The sequence below is a fragment of the Rattus norvegicus genome, chromosome 1 (assembly GCF_021556685.1).
Source record: "Rattus norvegicus strain SHRSP/BbbUtx chromosome 1, alternate assembly SHRSP_T2T, whole genome shotgun sequence".
Classification (NCBI taxonomy): Eukaryota; Metazoa; Chordata; class Mammalia; order Rodentia; family Muridae; genus Rattus; species Rattus norvegicus.
This window is the reverse complement of record NC_141534.1, coordinates 48,729,972-48,747,137: the sequence shown is the minus strand read 5'-3', so window position 1 is coordinate 48,747,137 and position 17,166 is coordinate 48,729,972. Positions and strand designations below refer to the sequence as shown.

At 42.1% G+C, this 17,166-nt stretch overlaps 1 protein-coding gene across 1 annotated transcript in view; it reads right to left on the bottom strand.

The window, feature by feature from the left end:
- Tulp4 (TUB like protein 4) overlaps nucleotides 1–17,166 on the bottom strand; it is a 130,378-nt gene that overhangs the window by 88,348 nt on the left and 24,864 nt on the right. The window contains exon 2 of the mRNA NM_001109137.2: nucleotides 13,830–15,849. Coding sequence (NP_001102607.1) covers nucleotides 13,830–14,081 — 252 coding nt within the window. The 5' untranslated portion in view covers nucleotides 14,082–15,849. The remainder of the gene's footprint in view (nucleotides 1–13,829; nucleotides 15,850–17,166) is intronic.

Sequence of the window (17,166 nt, the reverse complement as noted above, 5' to 3'; positions counted from 1 at the left end):
AAGAGTATCCTCCCTTCTCCCAGCTTTCGTCCCTATTACACTGATACTAACACAAACCTCTTCATGACTTCTCTTTCCCCTTTGGATCCCTGTGTGTAACCTGGGGAGTCTGAATCGTTCCCTGAAGAATTTCTTCACATCCTTCTCACCATTGCCTCTTAAAAACTTTGCATACGCACCTCTTCTCAATTACCTATTCATCACTTGATAATGAATATTTTGAAGTCAAGTATTTTATCCTTTTTCACACACCAACAATATCTCCCCAAGCTTTCTCTTTTATAGAAATGGGAGAAGGCACTTTGTGTCTCCTGCCTGTAATCCCTGCACTTGAGAGGTATAGGCAAAAGGATCAGCACACTCAGTCACACAGCAGATTCAAGACCAGTCTTCAGTCCACGTTTCCATGACTGAAAAAAGGGAGGGGAAAGAGTGATGAAAGAACACTAGCAGGCTGCTGAGCATGCCTATTAGAAACATTCCAGTCTATCAGCAGACAGGTCACTGCTCCCGCGATGGCAGCCGGCCCACATGACAGCACATGATAGAAAAGTTTAGTGATGATATCACATAGTTGGTCATTACCTTAGTCACTGTTCTGTTGCTGCAGAGACACCATGACCAAAGCAACTCTTATAAGGAAAGCGTGTAACTGGGGCTGGTTTACAGTTCCAGAGGCTTTAGTCCATTACCACCATGGTAGGAACATGGCATGCTGCCATGGTGCTGGAGAAACAGCTGAGAACTACATCCTGATCTCAGAATAAGCACCTAAACTTACTAAGCCACTGTTAGTGCACCTTGACTGACATGAGTCTCAGGGGACCCAATATTAACTTGAGTTCCATGACTCTCAAGGGACCTGATCCTCCTACACAGGAGAATGCTGCCCAATCAGAAAACGGCAAGAGCAGAGTATTCACTTGGCATGCATGAGTGAAGTTTGCATCCAAGTGAGGTACTAATCCTCAGACCCAGAAGAGAAACCGTCAAAAGTCAAGGCCTTCTTGGGAAAGCTGGACTGTTCAGAAAATGTTCAGTGATCACCTCCTATCCCCAAACACTGTCCTCACCTCTGACTCTGAATCCTACCGAGTCCTTCTCTGGTCATGGCCCTGCTTCAGCGTAATGATGAGGGTCCCTGGATCAAGCTTACCTGCTAGCCTACAAGCCTCACTGCTCGCTACAAGATGTAACATAATTAGCTGGACAGTGTCACAAAAATAACCAGGCTCTGTAGCCACGTAGAATAACCCAAAGAAAACCAGTAGGTATACTGTGAGACACATGCTTCAAAAGCATGCTGCACGAGAGTGTCCACGAAAACATTGGTAAGGTAAGCTGCAATTCTATATTTACCAACCATGCTACCGTTAAGCCTATGCTTTATAAGTGGCCATTTCTGAATGCTAGTCATTTCATTTCCAAGTCTGATTTACACTTCAATCCACTTAAATCAGCAACAACCCTGTTGTTACTGCTGGCTAAATGTTACCTTCCTCTACTAGTTTGTGGACTACATAAAGTCATAGGCTTCAGAGCAAACAAATATTATTCATGACACCCACTCTAATCATCCTTCGATTCTAATGCAGAGTCTTGACAGTCCCCCGGGAAACCATCATCCCCTACACTTGATTGACATGTTTTCAGAGAACAAGCTATCTACCCTGCTCAGGTACAGACAAGCTCAGGCTTTACCAATTAGAGCACTGCCTTCCTGAGAGCATCAAGTAGTTCAAGTCTGGTCCCATGACAAACACAACATAATATGACTCAAGCCCAATACTTTCATTGGTAAAAATACAGTTGGCTTTCGTGTTTTGATTTCTAAATAGCAAATCAGGAAGCCTGGTAGTAGTGACATATGCCTTTAATCACCGTGCTTGAGAGGCCGAGGTAGGTGGAACTCTACGAGCTTGAGGCCAGAATGGTCTACAGAGTGAGTTCCAGGACAGCAAGGGTTACACAAACTTGGTCTTGAAAAACCAAAGCACAAACAAACAAACAAATCAGGAGACTGCTGCTGCCAAGTGCAATCACACTGATTTAGCCTAAGAAAAAAGCCAACATACAGAAGACAGCAAGAGAGATACCAGGTCCTGTTGTCTCAAACCTGACATCCTCAGGTGTTTGTAAACACTTCCATGAGCCAATATTCTTTTTATGAGTTGCTTGAACCAATTTGAGAAGCTGTCTGTGCTTGCAATAACATAATTATAATTAATAAAATCTGTGTTCACCTTCTTTACCTCAACAGCAGGGCAGGTATTGGAATGTTAACATGTAAGAAGCTATTCTTTTAAACAAGTAGAATGTTTAGGATCAAAATATTTACATATGTAATTTTATTTCAATAACAGTAGTAATATACACATAATACTCATGTAAAATCTCAAAACTTTTAAAATTAAAAATGTAATGGTGAAATAATCACAATGCATTTACTAGAAAAATATGAAAAAAATCAACTTTCTAAGCATAAAGCTATTACGGAAAAGAAACTTTCTGTTAACAGAAGTTCTAAATCCTTGCGACTTAAATGCACTTCACATTACTTAAGGTACTGGCCTTTCCTTCCTGATTAGGCCAAGTCTATGCTGACAGCTGACTACTACAGCACCACCAGAATGGATCCTTACAAAGAGGGGGGCTGCCTCAACAGGCTTCTGGCTTTAAGTTACCTTCCCCCTCCTCATTTATTTTTTGTTTGTTTGTTTGTTTGAGAAGAAAGTATTGAGAAGGAGTCTTGTGTAGATCCGGTGGGCCTGCATCTGTCCATAAACTCAGGATCCTGTTTCTACCTCCCATCCAGCCTTGGGCCATATATCTAAAAACTAAAATGGCTCTTTTTTCCATAGAAGAAAAGAAGTTAGCTGATCAACAAGTCTCTAGTGTTCCCAGTGAATGTCCTCCACGTTGAGAATGAGTTTGTAATAATCAGACTGTCCATTCTTCAGACAAAAACAAGTAGATATGATATAAGCTGAATGTTAACTTGACAAAGATATTACAATGGCACACGAGTAAGGCGTAAAGACATTGAACATTTTAAACATGTCTTTCAAGTTGCAGGTTCGAATCCATGAGAAGCAATCCTCAATTTTACCTAATCCCTCTAAACCCAACATACCCTATATATAGCAAACAACTTACCTGATGGAGATGTTGAAGACCAAGAATATTCACAAATAAACAAAGGGGTGACAGTTAATTTTAAAGGAAAAAGAATAGCTAAATAGTTTAACCTTTCTGGGAACTGTAATCAGGAAGTAAAAGACACTGGAATACAGAACCTGAAAGTTGGTAAACTTCTTAAGCAGCACCTCATTAAAAGAGTACAACTCAGAAAGTAGGTGACATAGTCATCAGCCTCTTAAGAATTGCAATAAAACCAAACTGTCTTCCTACTGGTTCCCTGACCATAATGGAGGTGATAGACAGACAGACAGACAGACAAGGGGCTCTGTATAGCCCTGGCTATCTTGGAGCTCTCTATATAGGCCAGGCTGGCTTCAAACTAAGAAACCTGCTTGCCTCTACCTCCCAAGATGTGATGCCACACCCAGCAAATTGTGCATCTTCTAAAAGGGCAAATGAGTGACTCAATGTTATTTTCAATTTCAGTTGCAGAGGGTCACTCTCTCCCTCCGTCCCTCTAGATAAAGGTTAACTCGTTAACAGGGGGTAGGTTAGAGACTGTCTTTCACACAATCTCTAATAGCAAAACGTATTTGAATTTAAGGGTCTATTTCTCATGACTGTACTGTCTCTTAGTATGAATTACAGAGAACAAGCTAAGGCTTATCACATATAATCTCTCATTTCAAATAATAGTTCTGCAATAAAATGGAGCTGTATAACACTAATGAGCCTTGCACTGGACTCTGTTCAAAATAGTGGACTCAAGAAGACACTATCTTAAACAAAGTGACCAAATTAACTGTCAAGACTCTCAAAATGGGTGACCGGCCTTATGGGTTACCCGTAAATAGACTGAGACACTAATGAAATTTTTAAAAGATGCATATTCACAATTATCTCACTAATTAAAATTCCAAGGGCCTAAATGGTAATCTCTCTGTTCTTTAGTTCAGCTATGTACAGAAGAGTTCTAAGACAGGTTGCCTGGCATGTTTGAGCATGCTTAAGTATTAGTAATTGCTGTAAGGAAGCCACAGATACAAGACTCTCTGATGAGTATAATGTATGAAGTACATGCTGACTTTCTTACCAGCAGTACTCTTGTAAGCAGTACTTATAAGCTACAAGTAAATATGCATGGATTATTCTATAACCCACATTTAAGATAGGTTTTATCCACATACTAATCAGACCCAATTTTGATTAACTTCCGAGAGCAGATGAGACCATATGCATTCAGAGTAGGATGACCAAAGACTAAAACAGGACTTTCCAACTCTAATTCAAAATCTGGCAATAGAGCCTACCATACTTGAGGATGTAAAAAAAATAAACAAATAAGCATTTTTCATGGCAGATGTGATAAGCAAAGTCAAAAATTACATACAGTATTAGGAGGATTTGTTGTACATGCAAAATTACATACAGTATTAGGAGGACTTGTTATACATGCAAAATTAGATACAGTATTAGGAGGACTTGTTATACATGCCAAGACTGATACACAACGTCCCCAATGCACAAGGACTATATATTTTTTTTTGCATTTTTTTATTAACCTGAGTATTTCTTATTTACATTTCGAGTGTTATTCCCTTTCCCGGTTCCCGGGCCAACATCCCCCTCCCCTTCTTTATGGGTGTTCCCCTCCCCATCCTTCCCCCATTGCCGCCCTCCCCCCAACAATCATGTTCACTGGGGGTTCAGTCTTAGCAGGACCCAGGGCTTCCCCTTCCACTGGTGATGACTAACTTTACTTTTGAGGCAAGGTCTTATGTAACCCAGGCTGACCTCAAACTCCTACCTCTGCCTCTTCCTCCTGAACGCTCACATTACACGTATAACTTGTAACCATACCTAGCTATAAAGAACATATAAAAGTTTGGGCATATGAAATATCACACAGTGGAAAGTACACAGCATGCACAAAGCTCTAGAAAGTTAATAAATTATTTAAAATAAAGTATGAACAAGATAAAGTAAGCCAAGTTCCGAAATACAAACAGATGCGGAGGCCAAGCGCAGCGGCTCACACCTGTAATGCTGGCTCCACGGGGGCTGGAGCCAGGAGGCTTCAGAGTTAGAACAGCAGAACAAGTGGGGGGGGGGGGTGGCGAAACAAGGGAGAAGGGTTTTTGAAAAGAAAAGGGAAAACAAACAAAAACTCCTAACTTTGTTCTTAAAAAGACATCTGTTAAAGGCTCAGGTTCAATATGCGAGAAACCAGACGACTTCTTTTTCTTTGGGACTGGTTCATCACTGTATAGCCCAAGTCGGAAGTCATCTAGGCCGGAACAATTCCTGTTTTGTCACTGTATAGCCATGGACCTTAAAACTGTTAGGGCGTTGAAGCGAGCTCAAGGTATAGAACTCATTCTGACTTGCCCAGAAAGCTCTGCTGAAGACTTGAGTTCACAGTATATCATCCTTCAACTTTCCATAGCACTCAACAGTGACCAGCCCAGTACAACAGCTATCTCACACTTCTTCAGGCATGGCCTTATAAAGGAGAGCAGGACAATTAGCTGTGGCGATGTTTTAACATACATTATCACACATGTACACGTAGAAGCATGTGTTACATTGGACAGCTTTTGGGAGTCAGTGCTCCCCTCCCACTGTGGGTCTCAGGGCTCACACACAGTCATCGGTGGCACCGGGAGTGCTTTGGCTCTCTGAACAAGAGAGCGGCGAGTGGAAGGAGCAGCGATAGCTATCAAGGATCTGTAAGAGACAGAAGAGCTTTGTGGGCTTTGTCGGCTGTAGTGCGGAACGATGTTCTCAGGAGAATTAGTGTATGTATTATAAATGTTAAAGTCTGCAAAATGCTGCTAAAAGTTTTCAGGGCCATAGCCAAACCCTTCACGTGTGTGTGTATGCAACCCTAACAGTTTAAAAAGAAACATTCTGAGTTTGAGGCATACAGAGCCAGTTCCAAGACGGCCAATGCTACACAAAGAAACCGTGTTTTGAAAACAAAACAATAGCAAACTGTTTTGAGATTTTCTGCCATCCTTGTGTCCCAATATAGACCAGGAGTCTGGCTTTGAGTCTTCACCACAGAGCATGACAGAGTCTAAAATTGAATTTAAAAGATTGTTCTCATAATCCAGACATTCCTATTCTTTCAGGAACTGTGATGTATGTTGTGCAGTGGTTTTAAAAACTAAAAAAAGTACAAATGATTTTTATCATATCTTAATGAATCTTTGGAAATCTAAGTATTGCTTGCCATGGGATCTCTCTCGAAACTTCATATACTTTGTAAACTTTGTAAACAATCAGAAAAGGAAAGCAGCGAAACCCTACCCAACAAGACTTCCCTAATTGGCCCTAAAGGTCATTTTCTTATAGCTGTAACTGTCATTCCAGGCCCCAAGGCAGGAGAGTGCCCAGGACCCGCCCACAAAAAAGTCCACTAATCTCTGAACAGGAAAACCCACCAATCCCTGAGCTCCCCCACGCTCAGGACTTGAAATTCCACCAATCCTCACCCTGGAAATCTCTGCCCCTGCTAAGCCTCCCCCCCCCCCCCCATGAAATCTTCTATAAGTCCTGCCTAAGAAGCAAGGGCACAGAGCGGGCCTGAGGCTCCTGAGTTCCTCAGCCCAGCTGAACGCAGATCGAGCTATATTATACAGCAGCACTCCACAGCTCAGCCAGGAACAGTATCCTCCCTCAGGGCTGCAAGGCTTCTGCAGAGGAGGGCTCCTCTCAGAGCGGTGTGGTTCCTGGGCTCCCCTGTCTCGGGATGCTCTTCCACTGTAGAGCTGTGTGGTTCCTGGGCCCCCAAGTCCCCAGGATACCTCTCCAACCGAGCAGGAATGCCAACAGTCCAAAGGAAAGCTAAGTGGCCAAGTTTAAGGCAAACAATCTGTAAAGAGGCTTGCGCTAGATGCAGTGAAAGGCAGAAAAATAGCATGTTGATGATATGATTTGGAAGTTAGATACAGGCGGAAATCTTGCTATACCAACTGGATTTGGGAACTAGAAATGCTCAGGGAAATCATGGAGAATACCAAGGGTCCTGATTTGATGGTGTCCTGGGATGACTGTGACTTAAGACTACTAATGTCCAATCTAAACTCATATATCAAACTGGACATACAATCTGGAAACAGAGGGAGAAGACAGAAACGTAGGAGTCATCAGGATAGATGGGATTAAAGACAAGAAATAATCTTTAAAAAGCTATACACCCTCTAACATTTAAAGATGGGGATGGATAGAGCTACAAAGCAAAGTGGGGAAAGTCCAGTGTTCTGAGAAGAGAGAAGATATTTCAACTCTACTGACGCCATAGGTACATCATGTGCAGAAAGGAGACCTATGGCTTTAGCACTGTGAGGTCACTGGGAAGGGTAATGCTTTATTAGATAGGGAAAGAAGGGGAGCAGGTCAGAGAAGGCACCTCACGCTGCAGTGGAAGTGGAGCACACATGGCTAGCTTCCAGCAGCACTCATCACAAGTATTTTTGCCCCTGAAGAGATGGATGATCATAAAGAGCTTCACTCCTATCAAAACAAAAATTCCTATTTTCAGAGCTCTTAGATTTCAAAATTGTGGGTAGGGAACTACAGATTTGCATGTAATGCAATTTTTGAGAAAATAAAGGTGAGCTGGAGTGTCTCTGAGGGCCGTGGATTAAATTCCAGCTCTCCCCATTACAAAGCGCGTGAACTTAGACAAGGCGTCAGTGTCTACAAGCTTGCATAGTTTCTGCTGCGAGTCTTCTGGGAACCATAAGAACAGTCACTAGGTTGGAAGCTTTTAGTATCAAGTGTGGCACTGGACAGTGGGATGACTGTCTCCCTACTGGGGACTCCCCTGGACTTAACATGGCCAGTACCACACCTTAGGAAACCAGCACAGTTGGTCACTCTACTTGGCAGGCAGTCAGTCATTCTAGGCTTCATTCTAATGTGAAAAAACAGAAGTTAAGGAAGAATAAAAATGTACAGTGAAACAAGTCACTGTCTATGAGTTATAGACCTTATACGGTAGTCACAATTCTAAACTCACCCACTCTGGTATGTAGCCACTCTCTTAAGAACAGAGGTGAGATGGGGCTGGAGAGATGGCTCAGTGGTAAAGAGCACTAACTGTTCTTCCAGAGGTCCTGAGTTCAAATCCCAGCAACCACATGGTGGCTCACAACCATCTGTAATGAGACCTGATGCCCTCTTCTAAAAAAGGTGTATCTAAAGACGGCTACAGTGTAATTAAATATAATAAATAAATAAATCTTAAAAAACAGAAGAATAAATGTGAGCATACCCAACTCAGGCCTTTTCCACAGACAGACTCAGAAAGACGGCACAGAGTGGAGAGGCTGAAAGGACATGTGGACATGTTCACTGAATGACCCTTTGGGCCTGTATTAGGGTCCTCCAAAGCCACTGACTTGTGCAGTGAATGCATGCGTGTGTGCATGCGTGTACACAGTGTGTTTTATTTGTCAACACATACTTATATGTTTATATACATATATGTGTATATATATACTTATATATATACTTATATATATACATATATATATATATATGGAATTTATTGTACATATGGAATGAATCACAGGCTTCAGCTCAACAATGAGTAGCTGTGAACGGAAAGTTCAGAAATCTAGTAGTTGCTCAGTCCCACAAGGCTGGGTGTCTGAACTGGATCTCATAGAGACATTGTCCACCCGAGGCTCCTTCCTCTCTGATGACTCTAGCTTGTGTCCCAGGCCGGCCTCTATCTTCCCCACTACTCTCAACATTCTCATTTGTCTAGCTCCTTGGGAGCATCCAATGACGCTCAACACTCAATGATTTTCTCGCTCAAACTTCCAAGGTCCTTCCACAATCCTCCCCAAAACATGTCAGGTCTGTCACAGCAATACCCCACTCTGCTGGAATCTACGTGTTTTAGTCAGGGTTTCTGTTGCTGCAACGAAACACCATGACCAAAGAGCAGTTGGGGAGGAAAGGGCTTACACTTCCACACTGCTGTCCAGCACTCAAGGAAGTCAGGACAGACACTCAGGCAGGGCAGCAACCTGGAAGCAGGAGCTGATGCAGAGGCCATGGAGAAGCGGTGCTTATTGACTTGCCCCACATGGCATGCTCAGCCTGCTTTCTTATAGAACCCAGGACTACCAACCTGGATGGTACTACCCACAGATCACTAGTTGAGAAAATGCCTTACAGCGGGATCCTATGGTCCAAGTGGTAGAGTAGACTGCACAGCAGCCTGGACCTGTTCAAGGGCCTTCCTCTGCTCCAGGCCCCACACAAAGCTAGCAGTTTCCGAGTCACTTGGTGTATGGGCAAGTGCAACATGCCCAAGTGGGGAATAGAATCCAAATAGATTCACTAACTCTTGTGCTTCTGTCTTGGTGGTTGGAAGGGCCAGGTACAATAAATTATCCTTCACCTCAGAAGGAATATCTGCATTTCCCACAGCACTGAAATCCTAAGAATTTCACTGTGGTAGAAGGCTTTGCATTTTTGGTTGGAATTATTTCTGATCCTCTAATGCCTATATGTGTTACCAAAAAATCCAAAGTGTTGCTACGACCAACCAGCCTAATGTGGTCAATATAATGCACCAGTGTGATATTTTGTGGAAGGGACAAGACAATGAAGATCCCTAACTAAGTTATGACACAGGGCAGGTGAGTTAATATATCTTGGAAGTAAAACTGTGAGGTATACTGCTGGCCTTGCCAGCTGAAAGCAAGTTGCTTCTGGTGGTTTAAGGACACACGGGGGAAGGCATTGGCTAGATCAATAGGTGCACACCAGGAGATGTGTTATTTGCTCAAGTAAGGACTCTCCATCGGGTACAGCACTGCAGTCAGTGTTACTACCTGATTTTGTTTTCCATAGTCAACTGTCATTCTCCATGATCCATCTGTCTTCTGCACTGGCCAGATAGGAGAGTTAAAGGGAGATGTGGTGGGAACCGCCACCCCTGCATCTTTCAAGTCCTTGATGGTGGCACTAATTTCTGCAGTCCCTCCAGCAATACGATACTGGTTTTGATTCACTCCACAGGTCAGGGAACCAATGTGAGACTAAGTATATCTATCCCAATTATGCATTCTGGAAATGGGGAAATAACCACAGAATGAGTTGGGGGACCTAATGTGAGTTGAACATCAGACAAATTCCATTAATCGCCTGGCCTCTCCTTTAACTGGAGGATCACAATGTTTCTTAGAATCTCTTGGATCACCATCTATTAAGAACCAGTATCGGGGGCTGGAGAGATGGCTCAGGGGTTAAGAGCACCCGACTACTCTTCCAGAGGTCCTGAGTTCAATTCCCAGCAACCACATGGTGGCTCACAACCATCTGTAAAGAGATTCGATGCCCTCTTCCTGTGTATCTGAAGACAGCTACAGTATACTTATATATAATAAATGAATAAAAAAAAAAAGAACCGGTATCCAATAGATCCTGGGAAGTCTGATTATTTCCTTTCCTCCAGTGTACAGTTTCCCTTGTAAAAGGCCATAGATTCCTCTGGGGAAGAACTGGAGAAAGGCTAACAGAACTAGGTGTCTTATCAAGATCCTTCCCCAGAGGAACTGGGCAGCCCCTTTATTCCAAGGGTGTTGGGTCTGCATGTTGGCTCAAGTCTGGAAATTAATTCACTGGCCAAGATTGCCTTTTGCCATGATCCAATGTAGCTTTTCTTTGTTCGAGTATTTGTCTGCTTATACAGATCAAACAGAAAAGCAGTAGGGTTCTCATCTATTTCATGCGTGGAAACATGATTTATTAGCCAGCACCAAAGGTCCATATGAGTTATACCACGATAAAATGCACTTTGCCTGTGTTGACCACTATGGGTCAGGCCATTATGAACATTGGTTTGTCTACACTGCCCATTACGATAACTCCGATCACCTTGCCTCTGAGGATTCAGTGCTGCCACCTGGCCCCTGCTACCCTGGAGCCCAGTTAAACCCATTGCATTGAATTCATCCCACAACAGCAGCATCTCCAGCCCTCAGGCCTGGCACAAGGATAACAGCAAAACTCTTCAAATGTGCTGGTGCCCTCTCAGCATTTTGTGTCATATAGGATTTGTGAAGGGCGTATCTTCTGGGCCTTCCCATTGTGGAGGATTAGGGTTTTTTACACAGCATACCCACTCTACCACTGCAATTTCCTTGAGCCTTAAAAATCCCTTTATCTTTAAGCTAAAGGATATCGGTCATCCCCAACTCCTATTCAGTAAGGCTATCTTTTAGTAAACACATTTTTGACACCTTTTTAAATTGTGTGAGCTTCTATATTAAACCTAGAATCTAGTAGTTGCTCAGTCCCACAAGGCAAGGTCTCTTAGAGGCATTTTCTCAACTGACACGCCCTCCTCTAGCTTGAGTCAAGCTGACACACAAACCCAGCCAGTACAGGACCCAAAAGCCTTGTCCCACAACCCCAACAACCTGCATGAATACCATGTTACCCAGACTGAGAGATCTGTGTGAGCAGAGACTACACTGTATGAGGAGATTCATACTGACCTTATCACGTATCTTTTAAAACAGTAACCCAATTATGCTTCTGTAAGACATGTTTGTGTCCCTATCATAGTAAGTTTGAAAGTATCTGTAAAATATAATTCTTCATCAAAGTACATTATAGAAAATCTCCAAGAATTAATAAAAATATTAGACACACATATATAAAATTTCTGAAATTGTATTTTTAGTAAGCAAAGTTCAAACTCATAAGAAAGTTCTAAGTAGAGTAAACTCACACTGAGAAGCAGACTCTCAGCCTGGCTTTACAACTGATATTTTCCTATTTTGACGGTGGAGTGTTAAATTGTATAACCATGGTGGAAAACTATTTGGCAATTTCTACTTTTAATCACATGCCAATGCTATGACTCAGAAATTCCACTTTCTGAGTGCACACCTCTACCGAAAGTTATGCACTGTACATGAATGTTCACAGCAGTTTTAAGAGCCAAAAACTGGAAGAAATCCAAATGTTCATCAACAGAAAGGACAAAGTGTGTACTTATATCACTGGAAAATAACACAGTCTAAAAGAACAGTCTAACAATGTACACACTAGGGATGAATCTCGGATATTATACTGAATAAAAGAAGTCTGACAGGGTATATAACGAAGAGCATGGGCTAGCCCTCAGTGAGGGTGTGTGCCTTACTGAAGTACAGTAGCACCTCCATGATGGACACTACACAAAGGGACATCTGTGAAGTGGAGAATAAGCTCTCAGATATGAGCAGTGAACCTGCCAGAGCCTTGATCTGGGAATTCTAAGTTTTCATAACTATGAACAATAGATCTGTATTATTTATCAACTACCTGGTATAAGATATTTCATCACAGCAGCAAGAATGGACTAAATCGAGTGTAACGTCTGAGAAGGAGTAGCAACAGGTACCTGTAAGTACTGGAATATTCTATAACTGATTAGGTGGACATTCACATGTAAGACATAAGTTATACTGCTAAATATAAACACTGAGGTCCTCTCTAAACTACCAAGTTGAAACATAACCTAAAGACAAGGCCTTTAATAAAAGGAGTAAGTCATGAGAGCAGAGCCCTCATAAATGGGATTGGTATTCTCACAGGGAATTCCAGAGGACTTCTCAACCTGTTCCCAACAGAAACAGTCATCAGTGTTCAAGTCAAAAGAGTACACTCCACCATCTTCACAGAACCCTGTAAACTGGCAACGCAGACTTCAGACCAACCTCCATAACCGTGGAAAATGATTCAAAATTATTCATAACTACCAGATCTACAGCATTTAGTTATAGCAGCCTGAATGGTTTAACACACACACACACACACACACACACACACACACACACACACACACACACAAAATGGTGCTTTTCCATAACCATCTACTGACTTTTTAAGATACCTGAAATCATCACACATTCCTCATAACACTCCAATAAGCTAATAAGCAATGAAGCACAGTATCATGATGCTATACAAATCAGCATGCAGCAAGAAACAACTAGCCGAGGTCTTCTTTCAAATGGAGCAGTCAGCACTTAAGCATTCCTCAATAAATAGTAGAATAAACTTCACATATAATGCCTCTTTGGGGTTTTAGAAGACCATAAGAATCTATGTATAGATTTTGTATAGAACACACAAAACATTACAATAGAGCCTACACGACGTGAAAAAAACATGGGTCATGTCAAATTAATGAATTCTTTTACTAGGTGTTAAGCCATCAGTACAGACACACTGCCTGAGCACTGAGGCGAAGGCTGCACCACTGATTTTCACACTGAGCCATAGGGATGGCATAGAACATGCACTTCTTTATCATGCAAACCAGAAAACGAAAGAGCAGGTTAGGGTTATCTAGTGTGATTCCTAACTGGAAAGCCTTGCACCTACCACACTGGGCAGCCCACAAACAGCTGTGCCCTTCAGAAAGACAGCAGCAACTCTCAGGAGGAGAGAGGAAAATGGAAAGAGGGGACGAGTGGACTTACTTGTGAAAGACAGGACACTATGAACTGTGCCCACCTTAATATCTTTCTTGGCAGCACAGAAGAGACACGTACCAAGTCTCACTACCACCAAATCTAAGAAACTGCACTAAGGTTTGGGGCCAGGGAGGAGGCTCAAGAAGAGCACTAGAAGTAACCACAGAAAAGGCAAACAGAATTAGAGCTCACCTCACTGTTGTGGCCTCGTAGGTTGAAGTTAATTCTTTGTGGCGTACTCCTATCTCTGCGACAGTGACTCGAGGTGAAGGTCACCCCCACCACACCTCGCCCATTGCCTGTGGCCAACCATCCTTCTTCATAGTAGCGCCTTCTGCACACAGGCTTCTCCTTCTCACTCTTGGGGACACGCCCTTTCCAGGACAGGCAGAGGATGTTGGAATCGCTGCAAAGCAGAGGTCCATGCTCCACTGCTGCATACATACTTTTCAGTGAAGTATTTCACTTCAGAAGTACTGTGGAATTTCAAACCAAGTTCTTTTATTGGCTTATTTTTTGTGGTTAGGTTCTGTTGGTTTGTTTTTCTCCTTTAGCTACAACTGATCTAGAGTCCAATTAGGTCAATAGCTTATAAAGATCCACCAAATGCATAGTGAAAAAACTCTATAAAAGATAACATCAGTCTGCTAAGAAAGGTAATGCCTAAAAACACATGGGGTCCGTTCTCATTCTCAAGTCCTTAAGGGGAAAACATGTTAATCCTTTGGAGAAAGAGCTGTTAGTAGTGATGATGGAGAAGCTGTTCTCTTCACTTTTACTCAGTCTTCTTATTCTCAGCCTGAGATTCCAGTTTTTTGGTTTTTTGTTTGTTTTGTTTGTTTTTTGTAATGTAATTCCAGAGATAAGGGGTTACAAACACATAGATTTCAAGTAAGGCGGTAAGAATCCCTCTAGCTGGATTTCTCTATTCAACAGTTCAAATGCAGAGAATGATCACACAAGATCATCTTCCCTCTGAAGCCACCCTCTGGCACGTTTTCTGAACTAGGCAAGTTTCTGCTGTACAGCTGGAAAAGGCTGCATAAAGGGAAAGGCACACTAACGTGCAAAGTCAGAGCAGAGCTCATGCAGACAGCAGCCAAAGTTTTCACAAGAAAATCACTCCTTCCTCCACTGTTCACAGCCAGAAGCTTCCTGTCTCAAAGACCGGCCCTGTATCCCTAGGAACACGAGGCTTCCTAGAATGACTCTTCCATGGACCGGAACAACCCTCAGTGCCATAGAGACTGGAGCAAAGCCCCTTCCCTCAGCAGAGGTGGAGGCCAGCAGGTCACTGAGTGTGAGTAAACTGCTATCTAAATGGACCAAGTATTTCCCTTAGTTTGCTCCTACTTCTTGCTTACAGAGAGTCAAGCTACAGGATTCTGTTTCTCCTTTCTCTCATTTCCCTGCTTTTTCACTCATAAAGATCATGTATTTTTCTGCCTTAATGAAAAAGCAATCTTAGAATTATGTCTATTAAATAACATTCTTCTCAGAGCCAAATCTTTAAACCATCTACCCAAGCATGTGTATCAGAGTTCTCCAAGCTGCACCACCTCCCAAGACCGGCTCCAAGTGCTGCTAAAAGATACCTTCCTGTTCACATTCAAGCCTGTTCACATCTTTAGACCAAGAAAAGCTTTTCTCGATATTATTTTGTAATTGGCAGTTCCAATTAATATTTTAAAATAGCATATATATGCAGAAAAGATAAACAATAAATAAAAAATTCAAAGAGCTGAAGACACAAAGGAATCCGCTCCTTTTCAGATCTGTCCCCTTACTGCAGCCACCACCACAGTGAAAGTTACTGAACTTCAATCCAGAGTTTTAAGTCTGCTCCTTCTTTACACTGGAGAGATTTTCTTTAGACTTGATCTGCGCGATTTTTTCTTCTGTGAAGTTGCTTTTGCCCATGAACACTGTAAGGAAAATCTGCCATTAGTGACAGGCTGTCCTCCATGGACTCCTGACTCCCAACAGTAGAAAGTTGTTCCATCTGATGCTTAAATTAATTTTTTAATTTTCATCAGTTACAAAACTCTTGATGTTCGGAATGTCTTCTTATGAAAAAGTTTATATGATGAGAAAAAGTTTTACACATGTAGACACACTCTTCAAATGGCACTTGATATGTTTGTTTTCCCCGTCAATTCAGGAACCGTCAGATTATTCATGCCTTGAAGGTCCTGGATGGACTCTTCCAACTCTGTAAACAACAATGACAACAATTTTTACAGCAGCAAGTGAGAGTTCTAATAACTGAAGACTAGCTTTTATATTACAGCTGTCTGATGAAGCCACTGATTAGAATAGCCGGTGAAATTCAATAGTGAATGGAGATGAACAGAAAACATATCAGGAGGAGTCACCTGCATTACCTCTGTCTATGGCTTTGCACTGTCCTTTCTAAGACTCTGGGGCTCAATGTGATACATTTCCCTATTGAAAACTTGCCTTGAACAAGCTTTCTCAAAAATGAAACTCAAGAGAAACCCAGTAAAGTTAGCAGATTTGTAGGGTTTTGGTTTTTTTCCGTCATTAAAAGATATTCCTTAATAACACAAGGCAACAAAGGCCTCTAAAAGGCCTTGATTCTAATGGCCAGCAGGTCACTGCCTTGAATAAGTATAGCTGTTTACTCGGCCTTCAATTCCTTTACTGGCTACAAACTCCCAGACCAGTGGTTCTCAACCTCCCTAATGTTGCAACTCCTTAACAGAATTTCTCATGTTGTAGTGATCCCCCAACCATAAAAATATTTTCACTGCTATTGCATAGCTGTAATTTTGCTATGGTTATAAATTTTAATGTAAATATCCTATATACAGATGGTCTTAGGTGAACCCTATGAAAGGATTGGTCAACACTTTAAAAGAGGGTCTCAACACACAGATCATTCTTTGCTGTCTTCCCTGTACTGCTATTTGCACCAATTTGCAAAGGCAACAGTGACTAAATTGTCAGTCATATCAAGATTCAGAAATGTAACCACAGTAAGAGGCTATGGAATCTTAACGCCAAATTATCTTCAAAATTGTCCAATTTAGGATTACTCCTGCTATAATGAAATACTATGACCAAAATCAAGTTGGGGAGAAAGGATTTATTTGGCTCACACTTCCACACTGTACTTCATCACTGAAGGAAGTCAGGACAAGAACTCACACAGGGCAGGAACTCAGAGGCAGGAACTGATGCAGGGGCCATGGAGAGGTGCTGCTTACTGGTTTGCTCCCCATGGCTTGCTCGGCCTGCTTTCTTATAGAATTTAGGACTAGCAGCACAGGGATTGTACCACCCACAATGGGTCAGACCCTAATTAGGAAAATTAAGATTGTGAGCTATATAGCAGACTTCCTCACACTCTTCCCAGGAGCTCTCAGAGCCAACAGACCTCTGTGGGCGCTTGGGACTTGCTTGATCTGAAATTTACCATTTGGATCTCGGTCCCCAGAAACAGCTAATGTCCTACGAGCAGATCTTATAGAGGTATTTTTATTTCTTTTCCTTTCTTTTCTTTTTG